General features: G+C 45.3%; 1 protein-coding gene across 1 annotated transcript in view; it reads left to right on the top strand.

The window, feature by feature from the left end:
- Positions 1-2,400: 2,400 nt before the first annotated feature.
- LOC147619680 (uncharacterized) overlaps positions 2,401-25,975 on the top strand; it is a 45,860-nt gene continuing 22,285 nt past the window's right edge. The window contains exons 1-4 of the mRNA XM_086773372.1: positions 2,401-2,568; positions 2,663-2,788; positions 3,047-3,119; positions 6,207-6,242. Coding sequence (XP_086629498.1) covers positions 2,553-2,568; positions 2,663-2,788; positions 3,047-3,119; positions 6,207-6,242 — 251 coding nt within the window. The 5' untranslated portion in view covers positions 2,401-2,552. The remainder of the gene's footprint in view (positions 2,569-2,662; positions 2,789-3,046; positions 3,120-6,206; positions 6,243-25,975) is intronic.

The following is a 25,975-nucleotide window of genomic DNA, read 5'->3' as shown; positions in this document are numbered from 1 at the left end:
GAGAGATATGTATATCTATTTTTCTGGATCCAATTTTGGTTGAGACATTGGTTCACACACTTGTAGTAGTGAAGCGGTTTGATTTGTCCTATTATACTCATTTCTAAACAAATCACCATCCATTGGATGTGTTTTGTATATTTGAGGCTCTACCTTTAGAAATTGGGTATCTTTTTGCAAATAAATGTGAGCTAATGCCCAGGCATGCACCAACTTGGCTTCCCTCATGGAAAGTCTATCCAAAATGGCATCATAGCATAAGAAGTTCACCACAACTACATGATTGTAAATGAATCGTAAAGATTTCCATTTTAAAATCTTGTAAAACTCCCATGGATCTTGATGTCTTGTCTGCCTTCTTTATGATTAGATTCATCCGTTCCATCCCCATTTTTCTTAGCAACTTTTAGTGATAATGCTCATTCCTAACTCTCCTTCTAGAATCATAGCTACTTACTGGTATCCACTGTGGTGGATTGGAATTGTAGCATTAGTCTTGTCTCTTTCATAGTAACAACATATTTAATTCATCAGAATCTAACAGCTCAGCTCTTTTGTAGCATTAGTGGTGGATTGGATTGGAATTGTAGTAGTAGTCTCATCTCTTTCGCAGTAACAACCCATTTAATTCACTTGAATCTAACAACTCAGCTCTTTCGTAGTAATAACTCGTCTCTTTTGTAGTTGCCTACTCATATCACCAAATCTCACTCACAACACGTGTCGATGTTTTGTTAGTATTTTAATTTCCTTATAGTTGAGTTTTTCATTAGGCTACAACGTGAAAGTCTAGAGTTTTTCATGGTGATAAATCCACCTTGCATTTGATGTTTTTTTTTTCAATATATGAATGTGTACACAATACTCCAATACCTTAATAATTGACATGATCTTTTTTTTTTTGGCGTCAACGTTAGAGTGGAGATCATGGTAGTAACATACATGTAGATGCAACAAGCAACGAGAGAGAGATAGATGCATAACACTCAAATTAGATTGATAAAAGAGAGTGAAGTACAAGTGAAGTAACATGATAAAGTCACTTACACACACTCATAAGAGTGCATACATATGCTCAGGAGACAAAACCTCCTAAAGAGTGAAAAAACACCTTGGCCCATCCACATATCACTACCATATAAATGGCTACAAATCCTCCATGTAGTAGTGATGTGAACATTGTTAAGATATTGAGCTCAACTAATGCTACCATGGACATTAATGACATGCTTCGGTGATTAGCTTCTACTCTTATGCCATTGGCACATTGGTGAGATTATGATTGATATGCCGCCAGTGGTGGTGGATGACAGGCTATGCGACATCCACATTTAGAGTAGGGCATAGTTATAGCACCCAGCTCATATAGTCACGTTCAAACTAAGGACCGACCATTGTATGTTATAGTGGGAGAGTGTTCAGAGAATCTAAGTGTTACAAGTGTTGGTATGCTTATGTGATTGGTTCACATATAGTTGTTGGAGATTACATGTTTGCTACAATCTCCAACAAGTTTATAGCACCATTGTGTTGAAGATTGTAGGTAGGCAATCTCCAACATGTTTACGGTACCACTGTGTTGGAGATTGCAGGTTTTTAATATTGTTGCCTTCGAGATTGTAGGTTTGCTGCAATCTGCAGAAGTTTTTTAAAAGCACTATTTGGTATTACTGCAAGTAAAGATGTCTAACAATCTATCCTAGATTGCAAGTGAGAAGCTAGACAAGAACGTTTTATAAAATTTCATTCTTAAGGTCACTCATAATTTTTTCTTAGAGGGAATCAACACAAACTTAGGAGACACAATCAATTCTATTGCAAAAACTAGGCAATCCAAGGGTATGTAGCATGGAGTAGTGAGTGGACTACATGGCACAATATCAAATATTACTAACCAAAGCACATTTTTACCAAATCCAAAGTTTTTAATAAACCAAAATCGGAAAACAATTCCACCCTTGAGTTCTTGACCAAAATCCTTTTAAGTGAGGCTTTTTCCCAAAAGCTTACAATGTCTTGAGTAAGGCAGGACCAAAAATAAAATTCCTCCATCGTGTGATCAATCAACGTAAGCTGCTGATGAAACAAGATTTCGACAAAAATTCTTTGACTACTCAAGTTGAGAACCTATAGTCTTAAGTCTTTACTTAGGCCCTTTACACACTACATACAGAAAGCCTGGAGTTAGGGGTGGGGGAGCTATCCTAGCGGTAGGGCGATCGGCTTCGGATGTTGGGATTGAGGTTAATACTCAATTCCCTTTCCCTCTTACTCCATGAGAGGGGAAAGTATCTCCTCGAAATACCCCCCAAAAAAAAACTCTTTGGGTCTCCCAAAAAGGTGCCTTTTCCCCTAAAAATTAAAATTCAAGCGTGTAAAGTCCCTTTTAGTCATGCTAATGAGAGATTGAAAGCTTTTATCACACATTTTCAGCGTTTTGACCCAGCCAAAAAGACGTCGACGAAACAGTCACGAGTATTGGTTGAAAGATTTCCCCAAGGTTTGCTGAAGAACGGAACCCTTCATCTGTCTTACTGGTAGCCTACGCTTGGATGGTCAGTAACGCAGGTACGATACTCTACACAGCTTCTCGTATGTATGTATGTATATATGTGCATACATATGCATTATGTCATTTCCCCCCTTTTTCTTTGGGTTTTAGAAGCAAAAGCGATGCAACGCCAAGGCAGGATCAAGAAGCTTTGTGGGTGGGTGGATCGCAAAATCTTCTTGTACAATGTCACATTTGGGCTCTACATGCTGGACTGGTGGGAGCGGCTCCTCTTCAGTATCCTTTTTGATTTGTTTGCTTTTTTATTCTGGGTTTTGATTCACCCAGTCTAACTCTTTGATTTTTGCTTTTTTTTTTTTTGGGGGCACTGTCTGATCAAGTGATGCATAGTTTTTTGCGCTACATTTGATAATGCTATACGCTGTCTGATTTGCTCTCTTTATTTCATTGGCAAGGGAATGCTAGATCTTAGCCTTTTGGGCCAATCTTGTTGCCCAGAAGTTTGGTCAGGCTTTGTGTCCTTGACAGGTACAGATATACTCGTTTTTCTCTTGATTTGGTTCCTCTGTTATAATGGCTCGCGCTATACAGCAAGTATCTTGAGTGGGTTAGTGTTCATTCCTTTCCCCTTACACAATGCTTTATCGGGATACCTGCAATTAGACATGATATATATCTAAGCTTTGTAGTGCTATCCTCTCCTTGTCTTTCTCAGACATGATAATCTAAGGTTTTCTATGCCATTTCACTGAAATAAAGTATTTGATCTGGGCTTGCATTGGTTGCAAGCACTTAGCTCTGCTTGTCCCCCTAGAGACATGAAAAAATTGTGATCCGATGGCCACTTTATCTACCAGTGTAGTGAACTTAAAAACTGACCGTAATTGGTAGTGTTGCAATTAATTCAGGGCTTTTCCCTTCCTTCTGAAATCACTGAGGGAACCCCTGCTGAAAAAAGAACTCTGGCGTCATGCAAACTTGTCTGGCCAAGGCGCTACCATTCTCTTGTCTAGAGAGAACATCCTATTTTACTCGTGTACTCAGGGCTATGAATATAATGAGCTGCAGGTTGAGCTTCAAACAAAAAAAGAAAGAAAATGAAACTTATGCATGCACCGGTGTCACATGCATCCGACACTTGGATGCCACGTAGACATTATTGTAGAGGACAAGTGCAAGTGTGAGGTTGGTCACCAAGCATTTTTTCAGCCCTTGTCCAAAGACGAGTTGTTGGTGACCCCCCAAGGGCGAGACAGTTGCGTCGTGCATGTCCAGCGCCGTCTTGTTGTGCTTGTCCGCGGGACATGCACAATAAGACTATTAGACTATTGGAGTCCTGCATGCTTATTAGACTATTGTCAGATGCCTTGGGCACTCCCAGTTTTTTGTAGGTCATTACGATATCCCGTTGTCTTTTTTTTTTTGGGCTATGTGCAAATCCACTGTCCTGGTACTAGCGGTAGCCTGGTCAGTATACATGGGGCTGTAGGGCTAGGTGAAAATCCACTGTCCTGTTACTAGCAGTAGCCCGGTCAGCATACACACGGCCATAGGGGTTGTGGACAACGCCAACAAAGGACAGCCAATCTAGGTGCCCATGTGAGGAGTAGAGGTGACAGGCCAAAGGGCCAAAAGCCAAGGGCCAATGTGTCCAGGGCGGCGAGCCCACACAGCCCACAAAGAGTCAGCCCCCTTCTTAGCATTAAATGTCCCGCGACTGAGTATTTCAGCATTTAATGCTGAAAAAATCACATAAATTTCAGCGCTTCTTTCCCTTGTTGGCTGGGCATTATGCGCATGCTTCTACATGTTTGGACAATGCTTTTGCAAACAATCTGAGGGCTGGGCAGCCTGTATGGGCTGCTCCATACCTGCCCTACAGCCATACAAAGGCTGCATCTCCTGAGTGTCTGCCTTTAGTCTGCCTTTAGTCTGCCCCTAGGGCTGTCCTACAGCCCCTCCATGGCTGGTGGGTTCAGCCAGGGCCTTCTTGGCCCTCATGGGGGTGGTTTCACACCATCCCCATGCCCACACTAAGACTTGGGGTAGCCCTATGGGCTGGCCCCTTGTTCTAAAAGCAAACTCTAACTAACTACACAGTGATCTGGCATCCGGTACCATACCAGATACAGAGAATCACTGACATCATTCCAGAGGGAGACTCACAGCGCGGACTGGCATTGTTTCATGTGCAGGACAGTGCACACCTGACCTTGGACTCTTGTGCAGGACAATGCACACCTGACCTCGGACGACTGAGATGGATCCTTGGCTGACTCGTCCCGAACTGGGCTCACATGGGACGAGTTCACCATCCCAGGTCCTGCACCTTCTGTAGAGATATGTCTACGTGGCATCCAAGTGCGGGATGCACGAGACATCTTGCAGATTCAAGACGTAGATATGGTGACCGAGAGATACTTGACTTAGGCAACCTTGATAAAAACACGACACGCGAACCTTGCTTTTTCCTGCCTCCACGATTAGGCTTGCTTTGTGGTGCCCATCACATGGCCTAGTAAGTTGACACACACACGGACGTACGTCCATCAATTCTAAGTGGGTTACAAAACTGCATTGGTTTCTCAATGATGGCAGCTGGCCTGACATATCGGTAGACTTGGGCTCACATCGGGGCACAATGCACATCTCTAACTCTAAACCGCACCTAATGATGCATGTGACATATGTTCACTGGTCTTTTTCAACTTTAGCTACCTCTTTTGCATGACTAATTTGTTGCCATGGGTTAATGGCTGCATGAGCATCTTGAGCTTGTTCCTCAAGAAGGACTCGTGCTTTGGCGAGGGCTTTGCTGTATATGTATGTCTTCATCCCTGTGGAGCCTCTCCTTCTTGGATATGTCATTCTTCCTCCATTGGGGCTCGATGACCTGCATCTGTAAAAAAAATTAGTCTGAATCGGCCGTCAGCCTTGCTCTCATAGCAATGTCAGATTCTCTCATTGAAGGATTATTTTAATATAAAGATTTAAGTTCTGAATCAATCTAGGCCACATGTAAAACTAGAATCAGTCAACCTCACTATGCTAGCACTGCGCAACCCCCCCCCCCCCCAAAAAAAAAAAAAACACTTGGCGGGGCTGCTTTTTGCTGCCCAAACACCGTGAATTCTGGCCCTTTCAGTAGTGTCCAACTTCCATTATCTGTAACTCTTTTGCTCTCTTTCCTCCTCATTCTCAAAGGTCAATGCCTTTGGGCATTATCCCATCACAGGCATGCAGCATCCTACTCCATTTGTGTGCAAACTCCATCACTCAGTGACCTTGCCCTTTTTATCTCACGATGGTATTTCTCTCACCTACACTACCCTGTACATGGCCTTTGTTGCACTTGAGGTGCATGTGACGTCTTAGCATGGAATGATTTGGATTACACCAAGTATAGTTATTGTTGGTATCTTGTTTTCAATGTGGCACATGCGCCTCAGAGACCTTTTGAAGATCTATTAGACTATAAATTATACAGTCCAAGAAGCAAAGTAAATGTTTTTGGCTTAAAGTTTTTTTTTTTTTTTGAGAGAGAGGATTTGATTTGTTCTAGGCTTGTGGTATTCTTTTCTTACTTAACAGTATTGACTTGAAGCCAACAAACCATTTTTTATATTAAAAGCTAACAAAAATGGGTTTTCTACCATGTAAAATCTCTTTATATTTGATTCTTTATGATGTACAGGGCGGCTTCAATGTATCATGATTGGTCCACATCATGGTAAGTTAGCTGTCTATTGTCTTCACATTCTTGTTGAGAACAAATGAGGTTGAGAGGTTGCATTAGTGAATTATGTGTTAATAAATAACTTGATTTTTTTGCATCAAGTGGTGACAGTGACTGACTTTGCAAGCAAGCAATTAAATACATGTGTTCATGTGCATGATCATGTATAAGCTATCAAGGCTTACATTTGTTGAAAGGCTAAGTATTGTTATGATATGAGTTATAGTATTCATCACTTTATGATTGCATCAAATTAGATAGAACAAGAATGTTTATGGAGATTTTTGCAATCAAGACTGACACCTTGCGTCAAAGTCATGAAAACATGGAGAATTTTGCACTGTTTAAATTCTTGAACATTAAATGGAAAAGTGTTGTCTTTGAGTCTCAGGATATTTGGATAAAGTTTTTAGCTCTAAGCTCTGAAAAACAACTAAAAAGGAAGACATGAAAACCAGCATAAAGTCTGGTCTTAAGATGTGAGAATTCTATTCTACTATTTAGTTCTCAAGATTACTTGAGCATGAAATTCTCTGTTATCAACATGCCCTTCTACTTACCGGCCGGCCTTGCCTCCATTTACTGGACCATCCCTTGCCTCCTATGTTACTCTTGTAGAGGGATGAGATCCTATTAATGTAAATCGCGGTGCCTCGTAGAGCCATCCTTTTCTTTGAGAAAGCCACCTTGGATTCTTGAACTTGAAACTTGAGGAGAAGGGGTTGTTCCCTTGTTCTTTTTGTTCCCTTGTTCTTTTCTCCGCTATCCATGCATGGATGAACATGGTGCATGCAATACCCATTTGCTTACATAAACCTTCTTCGCCTCTTTAAGGGATGCCCCTTCACGGAGGCCTGTCACATCAGTAATACCCCCGTGTGCCTTTGCTTTTCCTCTTCTAGGCATAATGGTGTTATGGGCTGGTTTCTGCTTTTTAGTTACTTCCACCCACTTTGAAGCCTCGTGAAGATCCTTCTTTGCAACTTTGACCAGAAACTCAGCGATGAAGGCTTGGAATGCCAGAAACTCACCCTAGAGTTTTCCTACTTCTGAGGTCCACCAAGATGCTTTGGATGATGCTGCTGTCTCTTCTACCTGTTTTTAAAGTTCTTGTTTGAGGTCATTGATTTATTCTTCTCGTTTCCAGAAGATTTCTCTGCCCATCGGTAGGTCCTTGTGATTCTCTAATATGTGGATCCTCTCTAGTGATTCCACAGGTAGGGTCTTTCACTGTGTGTGTGTGTGTGAGAGAGAGAGAGAGAGAGAGAGAGAGAGAGAGAGAGAGAGAGTCTACTAAAGACCCAATGGGCCTATGAGACGAAAGTATGGCATATCCTATCATGAAATGGAAAATGAAATAGAAATAAAACAAAGCTATCTCATTGGGGTGATGCAAAATTGTCCATGGATAGCTAGCTAGCTAGAGAGAGAGAGAGAGAGAGAGAGAGAGAGAGAGAGAGAGAGAGAGAGAAAGATTTTATTAACGTCTTCCAAAAGACCGAACTCGGCCTATGAGACAAATCGGAGTACATGTATGGGGTATCCTCTGTCATCCCAACAAAATGAAAAAGTACTGAATAAAAAAGCTGAATTTGGGTGTGTAGGGGATGGAGCTCTATTACTAGGAGAATGCAAAGCTATATGCATGGAGTATACAATCATGATATGCAACCTAGCTAGCTCCATCCTGTACCATACTGGGGGTATAAAATGGTATACATCAGTGAAGGGGGTGTCCACAGCTCCCTGAAGAACATGCCTGGGTGTGCTCTGAAGCGAGCCAGTCGCTCCTCACCCTCTCTGTGAAACTGAGCTCTGATCTCTGTCATCTCTCTCTGGTATAGGCGTGGTGTCCGAAAGCCAGGTGTCCTCTGTCTCCTGCGGGCTCTAAGTGTCTCTGCTCTCTGGAGAGTAATTCCTTGCCGTGTAGGGGCTGGGAGGGGTATGGATCTCTGAAAAAATGTAGTAATCTGTGTCTGTCGCCCCCCCTCTGGAGCTGTCTGAGCCTGTAATAATGTCTCTCTGTGGCGCTGTATGTCTAGAATGTATCTCCCCAGTATGCGCTGGTCTGCTGCCTCAAAGATCTGGCGTAGGGAATGTGGCTCTCTGAATAAAATGGGATATCTCTCTCTGATGGCTGTATATGCTCTGCATCTGCATACATAATGCTCCTCACTCTCCACCTCCTCTCTGCACAATCTGCATACCCTCTCCTCTCGGGGGATCCGTGCTGCTCTGCCAGTCTCAATCTCCAATCGGTGTGATGAAACTCTGAGCTGACCAATAGCCACTCGGGAGCCGTGTGGTAAAAAGCCCTCCATGTATCTAGGCCTCTCTATAAATCCATCATCAGTGATACTCATGAAGTGATCTCTGTAGTATAGCATCTTCGGTGGAAGAGGCTGTGTAGGCGATATCCATGTCTCTCGTGTATAGAGCTGCCATAGATCCTGTCTCAATACTCTGTTCCTCTCACTATGAGAGAGACGGATATGTGGTGCATCCCTGTCATACTGGAATGGTGGTAGATGATCCATGTCTAGGCCATGCTGTGAGAACCAATGTGTGACCTGTGCATACCATGATCCTCTGTCTCCTGCCTCAGCCAACTGTCTAGATGCCTGAAAAGCTCTGTATGATAATCTGTCCTGTGGCATCTCTCTGAATCTGTCTAGCAGGCATATAGTCTGAAATATGGCCTCTACCATCATAGGAGGCGCAGCAAACTCTGCTCGGATAATGTCATGAGGTACTGACGGTTTGCTGCGTATCATGCGTGCCATCATGAGGGCCTGTGGTCTCTCTATCTGTGTCCACCAATGGGTAGCAAGGCCTGGCGCCCATACTGCTGCTCCATACATCAATGCCGGTGTGACTAATGTGTCAAATAGCCACCCCTTCGTCCGGGGCTCCTGAAAATGCGCCTGGTGGCACTGTCTCTCTAGCATAGCCAATGCTGCATATCCCCGTGTCAATCTAGCTCTGGCTGCTGAACCCATGGTAAAGCGTGTGGCTGCTGCAGAGAAGGTAACCCCTAGGTACACGTATGATGTCACCACCTCCACCTGGCATCCTGCGAGAGTGAATGTCAGCTGACTCCTGCCCTGTCTCGATGTATGAAAGACCATAACCTTGGTTTTCCCAAGGTTCACAGTAAGACCCCTCTGTGTGCAGAAATCATGGAGTGCATGTAGATGCTGCTGTAGACCACCGGGGGACTCAGACACTAATACAATATCATCAGCATAGAGCATAATATGTACTGAGGTACCTGCTAAATCAACTCCATCTCCGCCTCCCCGTGTAATGAAGTCAGCCACCTCATCAATGTATAACCCAAATAGCGTGGGGGAAAGTGGGCATCCTTGCTTCACACCAATGGTGCTAGCAATAGTCTCGGACATACCTCCTGGACATCTGACTCGCCCAAAAACCTGCTCATATAATGCATAGATGCCCCATGTCATATCTGCTGGTATGCCAAGAGACTGCAGGCGTTGAAAGAGCCTCTCTCGTGGTACTGTGTCAAATGCCTTGCGGAAATCCACAAAGCAGCAATAGAGCTTTCTCTTCCTCACTCTGGCCTGATCAATCATACATCTCAAAGTGAATACATGGTCAGTGGTAGAGAAAGCTCTCCTGAAGCCTGCCTGCCCTGATGAGCGTAAACCTGCTCGCTCAGCATATAAGCTAAGCTCCTGCTCCAGCACTGCACCATAGAGTTTGGCCAGCACGTGGCCAACCATAACCGTCCTGTAGTTGCTCGGATCGAGCATATCCCCTGTTTTGTGAATCGGCACAATGGTGTGCATCGTCCACTCCGCAGGCAAACCCTCTGCTAGTGCCCTGTTAAACAGGTGTGCAAGAAAAGACCTAGATGCTATGAGACCAAAAGTTAGTACAATGTATTATCCATTATGAATACTGAACCTTGGAAAATAAAAAGAACTGTACGAAACTAGCTACAAAACCTAAAGCATCCATGTGATGCGACATGAATCATGATGAGAGAGAGAGGATATCCTAGATCTGCAGCTACCAGGTGGTGGGATGAGACCTCTTGAGATCTGGGCATCTGGCCCTCAGAAGGGATTGCACATGCTCACTACTGACACCCAGTGTACATAGGTCCAGGGGATGATGTGTCCGTGTAGGTTGCCACGGACTTGGTTTGTCTTGCTGCTGCTCCTGTTGGGCCACTATAGTGAGTGGCTGTGACCCAAAAAAAATCTGTGATGGAGGTCTTGAGGTGCCTTGCTGGCTGTCTCCCATAGTGATGTTCAACATGACCTTTGTGTGACGGTGAAGCTCTAGTAAATACATGCCTAAACATCTCTGATCCTCATATTGCATGACCCATGAGAGGGGGCCAAATCCATCCCAGAAGAGAGAATGAAATGTCCCTTGAATCTCAGAGTAGTGTGGTTATTTGAACAAATAGTGCTCCTCGTCCTCCACTAGCTAGTGGTGCCTACTCTGCATATAATGCCTTGTGGGATGCCCTCGGCTCTGCTAGACTCCTCCTTAGGCAATGAGAGGATATGCTCAGTTGGCCATCGTTAGAAAGTCTCAGAAAATGCTCTCGGATTGAAGAGGCAAAAACTAGAGAGTAAACTTTCAGCTCCATTTGAGAGTAGAACAAAGTCTAGTAGAAGGCTCTGTGTCAAGGGCACATTGTGTGCCGCGCATCGAAAGGCAATTGGGTTAATATTCCCCAAGCAGGACGTGGTGGTGGTGGATGGCAACGTGACCGAATCCGGAGATAGTGGTGGGGCCCTTGGAAGAGTTCGCTTTTCTTTTTAACAGCCCTCCCACCCTGGAATTGGATCACCCAGAGACAGGTTTCAATTGCTTGTAAAGCACCGCATGTCTCGTGGTGTTTGGTGCTCCCTTGACGGCCTGTGTGAAAATCTTGAGGAGTGAATGCCGACACGCGTGGTCGTACTCATGACAAGATGCAGATTTTACTTGCATGAGTAACATCTGTGATTCATAGGAACTTGCTTCTTATGAGCAGGATCAAGGCATTGAGCATTGGGAAAAGCCTTGCAAGATGAATATAGTCCCATTTTGAAGAACAATACACGGGAACTTGTGGTGAGAATGTAATTGGTACAAAGTGGGTGTAATTCAAGCGTAAGTCTGATGGATCTGTTGATAGATACAAGGCAAGACTTGTTGCAAAAGGCTGTTCTTAGAAGGGAATAAATTATGATGAGACCTTTGTCCCTACTTCAAAGATGACTACTATCAAGGCAATCATTGCATTGGCAGCTCATATGGGTTGGGGTATGTATCGGTTGGACATCAAGACTGCATTCTTGAATGGAGACCTTCAAGAAGAGGTCCCTATGTGCATCAGCCAGTTGGTTTTGTTGTTACAGGTGAAGAGCACAAAGTATGTCCTTGAAGAAGGCTCTTTATGGGCTCTAGCAAGCTGCTAGAGCTTGGTATGATAAGATTCATGCATACTTCGCCAGCCAAGGGTTTTGGAATAGTCCGACTGAGAGTATTCAGAACATTCAGAAGGAACAATTGGTTTTGTTGTTACAGGTCAAGAGCACAAAGTATGCCTCTTGAAGAAGGCTCTTTATGGGAAGGAGAGGAAATACAGCACTGTATGGGTGAATACACAGAAAATCAGCGACCCCATGCTAAAACATGCATGACAGCCATGAAAGGGAGATGCAAACTGCAAGATACAGATATAGAAAGCTTGCAAAAGAAGCTTGGAGAAGGTCAGGACGAACTCTTACAAGGGCTGCACACCTCTATGCAAGAGGAGATGGACAGGTGGAAGGAAGAGATGTAGGCCCACATGGTGGGCCAACTCAACAAGGTGCGAAAGGAAATGGTTGAGATGCTGGAAGATAAAACCAGCCATCATCTAGGACACCCTGACCAGCAGTCGGCCAGTGTCTGGATCAGCCAGGAGCCACAGAACTGCCTCCCACACCTGGTAAAAATAGGAAAAAAATGGGGAAAAATATGGAGAGTGGGGAAAAATGAGAAAACACCTAATACGGGTGGGTACACCCACAACAAAGGCCCTGGTGTATATGTATAGACAGGAGATGACTTCTAACACCCCCTCTCAGCTCCTGGCTGTGAAACCAACCACAGGGAGCTAGGGTGCTGCGTGAGCAAATCCTGAGATAGCGACTTCGTGAAGAGGTCCACCGTACTGTCCTTCGTCGAATAGAACTCTGGCAAGATGACATCAGCAACCATCTGTTCACGAACAAAGTGCCTCTGGATGACCATGGGTTCCTCCAATGGAAGCCCAATCCTGCCAAGCAACCTTTGCAACCTCACCACCTCACAAGCAGTCCGGTACTCTGCCTCTGTCGATGACAAGGCAAAAGATGACTGCCTCTTACTGCTCCGGTAAACTGCTCCTGGGCCTGAAGTAGATCTCCTCCCCAATCTGAGTCACTCCAACCGTGGAGTCGGACTCCATCCATCAATCCCCCTCCTGTGTAAAAGAGTCCATGATCCTTTGCACGCTGCAGAAAACACAAGATACGCAATCCTGCCTCCCAAAGAGTCAACTTAAACATGAGCTCAACTGCCTCATTAGGCTCCCATCCAATCTGGTATCCATCAACCAAATCAATGCTTCTGAGTCAGAGAGGCACCATACTTCTCACAAGGATCAACACCTGTTACAGTGGAAAGCCAAATCCTGGAAACCTGCTGAAGACCATGCAAGGCCTTGTGAAACTTGTCAACCGCCCCCTCTGAATCTGGAACCACAAAGCTTGGAGAATCCACCTCCTTCTGCAAGTAATCAACTGCCACCTGCCTGGCTTTCCGAGAGGTCCCCGTGAAAAGAACGTCCTCATCTACATGAGTTTCTTTGTCCCGAATACTACGAGACATCAGAGCATAAGCTACTTGTTCAGTTTCCTCTGATTGACGAACACAAGAACTGTGTGGGAGAGTTAATTAGGGTTAGAGATTCATGTGGGAGACATACACAGAGAGAAGCAAGGGAGAGAGAGAGAGAGAGAGTTGTGGGGATAAGTCAACTCACCAAGATGAGTGTGTGACTCCCCTATCACACATGTATATTGCACTAGTACACATAGTGCACTTAGTACATTAAAAGTACTAAATGTACTATGTACTATAACTTATGGGCTTGTACACACTATAAGGGTGGGCATAATGCCTTTACCCCAACAACCTCCCACTTAAAGGCAAAGTGCCCTTAAGTAAAGGAAAAGAAAAATCAGCATGTACATGATAATATACAAGGCCATATCAAGGCTGAAACTGGCCTCATCCAATGCCCATCAAGTGTCTGCAATGAGCAAATCGCTCTGGAGGTAAACTCTTTGTCAACAGATCAGCCGGGTTGTCATCCGTATGAATCTTAACAAGCTGAATTTGCTTGTTCTCTATCACCTCTCTGATGAAGTGATACTTCACATCCACATGCTTCGTCTTTGCATGAAAGACAAGGTTCTTTGCTAACTGGATGGCACTCTGACTGTCACAATGCAACAATGGAATATCCCCTGTATAACCCAAATCAACCACTAACCGAGATAGCCATAATGCCTCCTTGCAAGCCTCTGTGGCTGCAATATACTCGGCCTCTGTAGTAGATAAGGCAGTGCACTTCTGCATCCTGGATATCCATGACACAGCACCTCCTGTGAATGTAAACACAGAACCGGTAGTAGACTTCCGGTTATCTGGATGACCGGCATAATCTGAATCCGTGTAACCATGCGCTAATGCATCCTGTTTGCCAAAGCAAAGCATATACACATATCCTGTGTGCCCTTCAGGTATCTCATGACACCTTTCACTGCTTCCCAATGCTTCTTGCCAGGGTTGGCCATGTATCTAGAAACCACTCCCACTGCAAATGCAATGTCCGGCCTAGTAGCAACCATGGCATACATGAGACTGCCACAAGCTGAAGCATACGGAATCTTGGCCATATCAGCCCTGCCACTATCTGATTGTGGGCTGTCCATAGCACTGAGTTTTGTTGAAGTTAGTATCTCATGTGGGAACGAGGCTGAGTAAAGGTTATGGATTATTAATTAATCTATCCTACTTGGGTCGGCCTATTTTCACTATGGGTATAAATACCCCATGCTATCCTTTGTATCCTCAACCTATTCATTGCTAATTAATATCAAGCTTGTTCGGCTATCTCTCTCTCTCTACGTGTGTGTGTAACGCTTCCGCAGCCAGTTTCTTGACATGGTATCAGAGCCCTAGGCTCGTGATTCTCGGCAGCACCACGCAAGGTAGCAGAACGTGGAGAAGGCGTTGTGAGCAAGGTCTGGCGGTTGCAGGCAGGCTGTACACCAGTTGCATGGGCAGCAGTAGCAGAGGCGGTGGTTGACATTGTTCGTTGTGGTCCCGCATCTGGCGCAAGGCAGGCCAAGCAAGGCAAGCAGCATTTGGCGCAAGGCACAAGGCAAGCAGTGTTTTCAGGAGTGTATGCAAAGAGAGAGCAGCGTCTTGTCTGGTGGCCAGCTTGGAGACACCAAGAGCAGCAAGGCTGAGCGGGCTAAGCTGAGCACAGAGGAGCGAGAGGAGCGCGTACAGTGGAGGCGGCAGCGACAGCACATACAAGTGCTGCGTTTCATTTTCCAACGTATCAGCGCTTCAATTTTTTTTGTGAAATCAAAAGATCTTGTTCCCGCGCCGAAGTGAAAAGCTTGTCCAAGACAGTTGAAACTTCGTTCCCATGCACGTTTGGAAGGTTGACCTTGAAGAGTGGACCTCGATGGAGCGTTCACATGTTGAGCGTCGACAAGATTCTGGCAGGGGTACCTGGTGGCGATTCTCAAAGAGACTAGCCTTGATGAATTTTGGCGGGTGTTTCCTAGCTACAACTGTGATGGACTCTCCATGCATGAGCAAAGTATTTGATTTGGCTATGAGAAGGCATGATTATCCGCACCAGTGGACAAAAGGACAAAGTTACTTTGGTATCGGTAATTTGGGTCCCAGATATGACTCGGAGTACCTTAACCACTGTACTTGGGCACTTTCCAGTTCATGGAGGATTGAATACAAGTTATTCAGCTGGTCGTCATCAAGGACATGGATGAAGTCTATGTTTTGGACATATGTCAGACCATATGGATCTAGATCTTCTTCTTTGTGGAGCAGTAACACTCCATATCTCCTTCGGGCCATTGAAGCAGAGGGGGATTGGGAGGTGTCGATTCTAGCATACTGATAAAGGAAAATCCCCTCACATGTTTCAGCCAGAGAGAGGCACGTGCGGGGGAGAGGGGGCTAATCAAAGCTTTCATCAGGTGCATTGGAACCGTGAGTCGGCATTCAAAGCACAGGCATCTGGCAAGGAACAAGCTTGATCATCTATGGACATGATGAGTTCATCGTTCATTGGTAGCGGATTATGGACGGGATGAGTTCCTAGTTCATTATGTAGCAGAATTTTGGGCGTCGTGTGTCGAGAGTTCAAGCATTCAGAGGATTTCTTGAACGTGATGTGTTCGCAGTTCAACGAATGGGGGATCATGGATGTGGAGTCGTCTGCAATTCATTATTCTATGTGGCAGTTGAAGCTCAAGATGGCATTTTCTTGTGGAGACAGGTTGTTTGGTGCATTATCCGAGGTGTATTCGGTATCGGCCGGTACTGAGGTGTCCATGGTTGCATCATCGACTTGGTTTCTTCATCTATGCCCACTATGAGCTACAGAGAGGGTGTTGAAGTTAGTATCTCATGTGGGAACGAGGCTGAGTAAAGGTTATGGATTATTAATTAATCTATCCTACTTGGGTCGGCCTATTTTCACTATGGGTATAAATACCCCATGCTATCCTTTGTATCCTCAACCTATTCATTGCTAATTAATATCAAGCTTGTTCGGCTATCTCTCTCTCTCTACGTGTGTGTGTAACGCTTCCGCAGCCAGTTTCTTGACAAGTTTCACATATGGAGGCAAAGGAGTACTAGCCTTCTTCCCCCCGTCCATATTGAACCTCTGCAAAACTTTGCCAATGTATTCCTTCTGAGACAAATACAACACATGCTGATTTCTGTCCCGAAGTATCCGCATACCCAAAATGTGATTTGCATCACCCAAATCCTTCATATCAAAGGTCTGATGCAGCCTCTTCTTCAAGGCATCCATCTCTTTACGAGATTTCCCAGCAATCAACATATCATCAACATACAAGATGAGGATCAATAGACTGCCATCCAAAGCTTTCTTGGTGTATAAGCAGTGATCTATGTCACTCCTCCTGAAATCCTGTGACTTCATGAATGTATCAAATTTATGATACCATTCCCTTGGTGCCTGTTTGAGCCCATAAAGACTCTTTTTCAGCTTGCATACAAGCTTCTCCTTTCCACTCACTGCATAACCCTCTGGCTGTTGCATATATATCTCCTAATGGAGATCACCGTGAAGAAAAGCAGTCTTCACATCCATCTGAATCAAGTCCAGATCATCATGTGCAACCAAAGCTAACACAGCTCTAAGTGTGGTCATTTTGACCATTGGAGAGAAGATCTCATCAAAGTCCACACCATATTCCTGCTTGAAGCCCTTAGCCACTAACCTGGCTTTGTATCTTGGCTTTGCATCTGGTGCAACTTTGAGCTTGTAAACCCACTTGCATGGCAAAACCTTCTTGCCTGTAGGCAAATGCACCAACTTCCATGTTCCATTTTTGTGCAGAGAATCCATCTCTGACTTCATGGCACGCTCCCAAAGAGACTTGTCTGCCCTCTGTAAAGCCTCCTTATAACATGAGGGCTCCCCACAGTCAGTGAGCATCAAGTAGTCAACCCCTGGAACAAACCTGTCAGGGGCTCTGGAGGGTCTAGTGGACCTCCGTACCCAATGACCATCATTTGCAGGTTGCTGTCCAGCCTGCATATCACCCATTGGTGGCTCCTGTTCCATGCCATAAGGCTGAAATATCATGCCCGGTATCTCCTCTAACTGTGGTATATCCATAGGGATATCTTCTGCCATCTCTGGCTGTCCATTTGGACCATTTTTAGCACCATTCAAGGGCTGGTTTTGTTGCTGTAATGGCTGATTTACAGCCCTTGGTTGTTGTCCATGATGTCCATCATCAAAGATGACTCTGCCAGGCTCCTGTTGCCTTGCAGGCTCCTTATACATGCATGTTTCATCAAAAATGACATCATTGCTGCGTATGATCTTTCTATTCATGGGATCCCAAAGTCTATACCCCATTTCACCTCTGTCACCATATCCTAGGAATATGCATTTGTGAGACTTAGGATCAAGTTTGGTGCGCATTTCCCTGCGTATGTGCACGTACGCAACGCAACCAAACACTCTCAAGTGCTTGTATGACGGAGGCTTCCCTGTCCATACTTCCTCTGGCACTTTCCCACCAAGCCTCATGTTAGGTGACCTGTTTATAAGATGAACGGCCGTCATAACAGCTTCAGCCCAAAAACCATGAGGTAACGCAGCATGTGACAACATAGAACGGACCTTCTCCTGAATGGTCCTGTTCATCCTCTCTGCTGTCCCGTTTTGTGGAGGATCATAAGGAGTAGAGAGCTCCCTCTTGATGCCTTTAGCATCACAAAGGTCCTGAAACTGTTTGGACATATACTCTCCACCATTGTCGGAACGCAAAGCCTTCAGTGTTTTGCAAGTTTGGTTCTCAACAAGAGCAACAAACTTCTCAAACACTGAGAATGTATCACTCTTCAAACGAAAAGGATAAACCCACACCTTGCGTGTGGCATCATCAATAAATGACACAAAATATTTTGCCCCTCCCAAAGAAAGCTGAGGCATCTCACATACATCTGTATGCACAAGCTCTAACTGAGCATCTTTCTGTCCAAGAGCTTTCTTATGGGGGCACTGGAGTTGCCTGCCATATATACAATGCTCACAAAACTGAAAACTTGAAAACTTTAGAGAAGGCAAGTAACCCAAACAAGACAATTGCTCCATTCCTTTGACACTCATGTGTCCCAACCGGCTATGCCACATAGAGATTTCCGACAGCTCGGTTGCATTTACATTGGCATGGTGACAAACACCTGCATGCATGAAGTAAAGAGTGTCCACCTTAGAGCCTCTGGCAACAACCAGTGAGCCCTTACTAATCTTCCACTTTCCACGACCAAATGTGGTAACATAATCAGCATCATCAAGCTGTCCAGTAGAAAGCAGGTTCTTCTTGATCTCAGGCACATGCCTGACATCATGGAGCATAAGCTGTGAGCCATCTGAAAACACAAGTCTCACATCACCTCTGCCAAAAATCTTGCATGCATGGTTATCACCCAAATAAACTACTCCTTCATTGCCAGTAGTATACCTGACAAACAAGTCTCTGCAACCTGTGACATGAAAGGAGGCACCTGAATCAATGATCCATGAGTGCATACCATGACCATCTCCTGTAAGAAGTGAATGGGCATCAAGTGAAGACGTGAATAGGACCTCATCCTCACTGTCACTTGCATGTGACACATTGATTTCTTCAATCTTGACTCCACTTTTGCCCTTTGGCTTTACATCTTTGGCTTCATCTTTGTCTTTGTCTTTGCCTTTTCCCTTTTCCTTTTGATCATTTTTCCATTTGTAGCATTGCTTTTTGATGTGTCCCTTCTTGCCACAATAATGGGATTCCAAGTCCTTTTTAGAGCGGGACTTGCTCCTTCCCCGTTCTTGGCTTTTACCCCTTTGCTGGGATCTCCCACGTGCATTCATTGCATTGGACTTTCCAACAGAATTGTTCTTCCTATTCATCTCTTCTTGAAGAAGAGCACCCTCAACATCTGCATATGACAGCATAGCATTCGAATTGCTAGTGGCTGTCCTGAATGTGTCCCAACTCTCTGGCAAAGTGCATAAGAGAAAAGTGGCTTTGAACTCATCGTCCATTGCCAACTTTTGATTTATAACTTGGCTGACAATACCATTAAACTCATTTAGATAGGCTGCCATAGACGCCCCTTCCTTCATCTGAAGACCTATGAGTTTCTTCAACCATTACACTTTGCTTGAGGCACTTTGCTGGGCATACAAGTCCTGCAATCTCTGCCACATTCCCCAAGCTGTCTTCTCTTCACGAATGCTGAAAAGTAAAGAGTCTGACACAGACAACATGATAGTAGATTTTGCCAGCTCATCCATATCTTCTCACTCTTCAGCAGTAAGAGAAGCGGGCTTTACACCCCTTTCTTTGATAGGCTTGTGCTGCTTCTTCTGGAGCAACACATTATAGCACTGGGTTTGCCAAATATCATAGTTATGTGAGCCTTCAAGCTTCTTGATGTGAAGCAATGAAGAGCTCTCACCTGTGGTTGCCATAGCAATATGCAACCTGTCAATGCCTGACTCCCTGCAAAATGTGCAAACACTGCACCAAAAGCACACAAAGTGCTCACAGTTATTCTCCCAAAGTTTATCTCCCATTGCGGAAGCACAAATGCAACTCTACTTCCACTGTATGTGATGAAATCACCAAAATCTGGTTGCTGCAGATTTAGGACAGCACCTTAAATGTGCTCTGTTGCCCTTCCAAAGTACTGTACAGCAGTACTAAGTGCTCACCTGTGATGTACCAAACCTGTACCGGCAAGTACAGCAGCTGAAAATGAACCTTTTGCTCACTCAAATCAATGTGCAGCCATGCCAAAACTTGTACAAAGCTGTACCAAATCTGTACCAGCAGGTACAGTAGCAATAAATGCTCTCCTGGCTGTCCAAATGAGTGAAAATCAAACTTTTACAGTCCCGAACACAGCATACAACAGTCCCGAACAGAAATTGGGCAAAAGCCCCTTGACTGCAAGCTGATTTCTGAGGATTCAAGGCATAAATGTCTTGCCTGCTGCTTTGCCAAGCTCAATAAGCATACGATCTTGAAAAGCCCCTTGATTTAAGATCAATTTCTGATCATACATGGTACATTGACGCACATGAAGGCATTTAGAGTCTTCGCGATGCTTCCCCCTGGCCACATATACATCCAATACATGAAAGCCCCTTGATTTACAGGCACATTGAGTGCTTGTCAGGCATCAACACGTTGCCCAAAGCATCAAATGCGAGTGCCTGCATGCAAATTAATCCAATCGGCACAAAAGCCCCTCGATTTGCACTGCAATTTGTTGCAATTTTGCCCGAATATGCGATTTCTCACATCATACAGCATGTATGAATGCTTAATTGCACAATTACATCAAAAGCCCCAAATTTCGACAACCAATTTCCTGCAAATTGATCCTGATTGTGACCAATGTCACCCAATTTTGCCAATTTTGCTCAAAAATTGAGCAATTCGGCACCTGACCTGCCCAATTGATGATTTTACCTGCTCAATTGCAAATTGGACATGCAAATTCCAAAAATTGAAGCAAATACCTTAGGTAATTTTTTGATTTTTTCTCTGATTTGCAGGCTGAATTTTAGTTGATGCTGTTGCAGAAATCTGATGCTGCTGTATTGATGAATCGGATGCTGCTGCTGCTGAGAAGAGTGCTGCACGTGTGTTAATGCTGATGCAGAAAGGGGGGGGGGCGGGGGGGGGCGCTTCTTGCTGATGTGCCTGCTTCTCTGCAGGTACGGACGGTTGGGCAGCCCTCGTTGTGTGCAACACAGTAGACGGCGCCTTGGAGAAGGTGACATGGAGCGAAGCGATGGACGCCCGCCTTGGAGAAGGTGACGTGGAGCTGAGCGCCGCCCGACGGCGCTACACGGCGCACCGAACCTAGCGGCTATAGGGGCTCGCTCGTAGGGACGGCCGCCTGCCTTCGCCTAATGGTTCGCTACGGGTACTCGCTCACGCCCAGCAGCCAGCCTACGCCCAACGCTCGTGTATTTGCGCTTCGCCTCGTAGGACTCAACTCTGCTGGTCGCCCAATGTATGGACGTGTGCTGCCTAGTGCTGGCACCCCTGCCTTCGCCTTCTTCTCCACCTGCGCCTGGGAGATCTGAGGGCAGCACTGCATCGGCCTCACTCACTCACTACACGCACATTCACTGCACGTCTCACAGAAATCTGCTGACCTCTTGCAGAAAACGCAGAAGAAGCTCAAGGCATCATCCCCATCACCATTGTTGGAAGTTCAGGCTCTGATACCAGTTGTGTGGGAGAGTTAATTAGGGTTAGAGATTCATGTGGGAGACATACACAGAGAGAAGCAAGGGAGAGAGAGAGAGAGAGAGAGAGAGTTGTGGGGATAAGTCAACTCACCAAGATGAGTGTGTGACTCCCCTATCACACATGTATAATGCACTAGTACACATAGTGCACTTAGTACATTAAAAGTACTAAGTGTACTATGTACTATAACTTATGGGCTTGTACACACTATAAGGGTGGGCATAATGCCTTTACCCCAACAAGAACCACCAACATCAGTACTGGAAAGTTCCTGCTAATTGCTGTCATCAACTAGCAAGCTATCCTTCATTTGGTCTCGTAAAGCCTGCACCTGCAGTGTATCCACACTTAGGTGGCCACTACCTGATTGCCACTCATCACAAAACTGAGGACCTGGGAGAGAGAGTGCTGAAAGCTTGTAAACACCATTCTCCACTCCGCCTTCCCAAACTACTTGGCGTGTTGCTTTGTCCTGGAGAGCAACAAAATGCTCATCAAACTCCACCCGTACGCCAGTCTTGCAAACCTGATTATGCACTGACAACAGATGAAAACCAAGTGACGGAACATACAACACCTGGGAGGAACGCTTCCCCCCTCTGCCATCGGGAACTATCTCCAACCTGCCCTCATTGTGAACTGGGATAGTGGATGTATCCCCAATAAGAATGTGACTAGAATACCTGCAGAGATCCTGTAAATCTGAACGGGAAGGAGTCATGTGCCTGGAAGCACCACTGTCTAGAATCCACTCCTGAGTATCCGTTGTGGAGAGTCCTCCAACCTCCTCCGTGCCTGAAGAAAATGAAACATCGGTGTCCATCACCTCCAAGTGCACAAAAGCTGGAGTCTTCATGATTGTTGTTGAGGAATCTTCACCCTTCTCGGTCTTCCGCTTGGGACACTGCCTCCAATAGTGGCCTTTCTCGCCACAATCATTACAGGTCCTCTCTGCCTTTAGTTTCTCGTGGTCAGCGTCGGACTTATGCTCAGAAGACTTCTTCGATGAAGCCTTCCCTTTGCTCGTGTTACGGCCTTTCGACCGTTGGCCAGTTAAGGCCTCTGAACCTCCACCTTGAGGAGGGTTCGAGAATCTTTCCTCTTGGTCCAAGACCATGGGCACAAGCTCCTCCCACGTAATGGTGCTGAGCTTGCCACTGGTAATCAAATACGAGTAAAATGCTGAGTACTGAGAGGTCAAATGTGACAGCAACGTTATGGCCATGTCCTCTGACGATATCTCCTTCCCAGCTTGGAGAACTTCCTGCTGAAGAGCCTGCAGCTTGGTAATATGCTCCCACAGCGTCGATGACTTTGCAGGGCTCATAACCTGCATTTGTACTTCCAAGGAAATCCTCTTCATGGGTGATACCCTGTTGTAAAGAGAAGCCAAATGCTGCCATATACCTCTGGCCAACATCATATGCTTTACATGATTGATTACCTGCGGTGTGCAGTTGAGGAAGATAAACGAATGGACCCTGGCGTTGACACGATCCCACAACTGTGCCTGTGCCTGTGCCTCCCGGTCCTTACGGGTCGACGGTAACTCGCCTTCCTCTACTTCCGACCGTGGAACCCCAACAACGATGAAATCAGCAAGGTCGTAAGACTCCAGAACAATTCCATCATAACCTTCCATATGCCGTAGTTGTTCCCATCCAACTGACGGTCCACCGGGAACGTGGGGAGTGTAGGGATCTTCACATGCCTCTCAGCCATCTCTAACAAATTTGCCATTGCGGGGATGTACTCTGAAAAAGGGTGGGTGGGTGGGAACAAAGAAGAACTTAACATGCAAGTGGCTGTCCAGCAAATCAGCCTGCCATCCTCTTGCTTCTCCTCTTCCCAAACAGTCCCTAATAGTCCACCAATCAGCAACACAACAGTCCCCTTCTTGCTCACACAAATCCCAAGAACTATCAAGAGCCTAGGGCTCTGATACCATGTCAGAATACGCAGCGGAGATAATGACCAAATCTGGGAACACGAGCAAATGCAATGCAGAAAAACAGCACAAGAGAGGGGGAGAGAGGTAGAGGCGTGTAACTCTGCTCTATATACACAAAGAGATCCCGAATACAAGACACAATGGTGTGGGGGCCATGGGGCCATTTTATATGGCCCCAAACATGCAGTCGGCCTGTAGAAAAGGCAGCTCACTGGACCTAAATGTCCACGACCAGCTATATCCATCAGTCGGCCAGTTGTACACAGTCGGCCAGCATACATGAGAGGTCGGGGACCAGAAGGAGCAGTCGGCCAGCATCCAGGACACCTTGACCAGCAGTCGGCTAGTGTCTGGATCAGCGAGGAGCCACAGAACTGCCTCCCACACCTGGTAAAAATAGGGAAAAGTTGGGGAAAAATATGGAGGGTGGGGAAAAATGAGAAAACACCTAATACGGGCGGGCACACCCACAACAGAGGCCCTGGTGTATATGTGTAGACAGGAGATGACTTCTAACAATGGCACGTTGCATGCTCAAGAGTAAGGATCTGCCCAATAAGTTTTGGCTTGAGGCGGTTATGTGTGCCAATTATGTGCTTAACCGTTGCCCCATTAAAGCCTTGAAATCTATGATTGCCTATGAGGCATGGAATGGCAAGATTCCAGTGGTGACACCGTGACTCATATGAGAGTCTTTGGGTGTTTGGCATATGTGCATGTGCCCACACAACAAAGACATAAGCTTGATGCAAAGGCAATCAAATGCATTTTCATTGGTTATAGTACTGAGAGTAAGGGATATAGACTCTATGTGCCTAATACAAGCAAGATCATTGTGTCAAGAGATGTTATCTTTGATGAATATGCATCTCAACCACTTGTCTCTTGTACAAGATAGCCATCTATTGGGTTGGAAGATGCGTTTGATACTTTGTTGCCTTTTATCAATTCAAATGTGGATAATGTAGAGCCAGTTTCAGCTCATTTACAACCACCTATACCTACTGAAAATCAGCAAAATCAGCAGCTGAACTTGCCCCAAATTGATCTTGAAATGCCTCAAATTGATTAGGATTCCTTGGGTGATGCATTGGCAAAGGAAGATGCAGATACTAGGAAGTCAAAAGCTGTTCCTAGATGGCTAGTTGAGACTTTGCATGATAGCAAACGGTCTACATTTATGCCAGGTTGTACACGTGCTGCTTCTCGCCATGCATCTTCACATTATGTTAATATGTGGATACAGCTCTTGTTTCCACCGCTTGTAATGAGGAACCTATTTCTCATGTTGATGCATTGGACGATGACATTTGGGTGGTAGCCATGCGTTCGGAGTTGGACTCCATTGACAAAAATGGTACTTGGGAGGTATGTGACTTGCCTCTTGGCAAGCGTGCTATTGGCACAAAATGGGTTTTCAAGCTAAAGCGTAAGCTTGATGGTTCAGTTGCTCGCCACCATAAGGCTCGTTTGGTCGCCAAAGGGTATGCCCAACGTGAGGGCATTGACTATGAGGAGACCTTTGCTCCCACTTCACGTATGACTACCATACGTAGTGTTATTGCATTGGCTACACACAAACAATGGCATGTACATCAGCTGGATGTCAAAGTTGTCTTCTTGAATGGCGATTTGCGGGAGGAAGTTTATGTATCTCAGCCTCTTGGCTTTGTTCAAAAAGGTGCAGAAAGAAAAGTATTTCATTTACATAAAGCACTATATGGTCTTAAACAGGCTCCTCGTGCTTGGTACCACAAGATTCATGCATACTTGACTGCCAAAGGGTTTCAGAACAGTTCAGCTGAGAGTACACTTTATGTTCGCCACATTGGGAACAATGTTCTCATCCTTCTTCTTCTTTATGTGGTTGACATGCTCGTCACTGGCCTTGAACAGGGTGATATTTCAACTTTTAAAGCTGCTTTGCAGCATGCATTTGATGTCATAGACATGGGGCATTTACATTACTATTTGGACATACAATTTATACCTTTTGAGGGGGGTATCATGTTATCTCAGTGCAGATACGTTGAGCAGCTCCTTGAGCGTTTTCACATGACAGATTGTAAACCTGTTTCTACTCCTATGGAACCAGGTCTAAAACTGTCACTTGAGCATGTTGGTGAGCCTTTTGATGTCTATCAACAGGTTGTGGGATGCCTTGTCTATTTATGCTCTACTCATTTGGACATACAGTATGCTGTTTCTCAGTTGAGCAGATTCATGCATTGTCCGAGCACTATGCATTGGCAAGCATGTAATTAACTGTTTTCTTCTTGGTGACTCATGCAGCTCATGGCTCAGTAAGAAGCAGCCTATAGTGGCCAATTCTAGCTGTGAAGCTGAATACAGAGCAGCCTTTACAGCTACTGTGGAATGTGTTTGGCTAGGACGCTTATTAGCCGATCTTGGTGTTGGACAGCAGTCTCCTACCACCATTTACACCGACAGTCAGAGTGCTTTGGCAGTTGCACGAAACCCAGTATTTCATGCTCGCACAAAGCATATTGAGGTCCACTATCATTATGTCATGGAAAGGCTCCATGCAGGACTTATGTGCCTACACATGCCAATATAGCAGATGGGTTTACAAAGCCTCTTTCGAGGGAAAAGTTTGAAGCTTTACGCAAAGCTTTGAGCTTACAGCCTCT

The sequence above is a fragment of the Cibotium barometz genome, chromosome 33, assembly GCF_041138505.1.
Source record: "Cibotium barometz isolate CiBa-2024 chromosome 33, ASM4113850v1, whole genome shotgun sequence".
Taxonomy (NCBI): domain Eukaryota; kingdom Viridiplantae; phylum Streptophyta; class Polypodiopsida; order Cyatheales; family Cibotiaceae; genus Cibotium; species Cibotium barometz.
The sequence above is the reverse complement of the archived record's forward strand: the minus strand, read 5'-3'. Positions and strand labels throughout refer to the sequence as shown.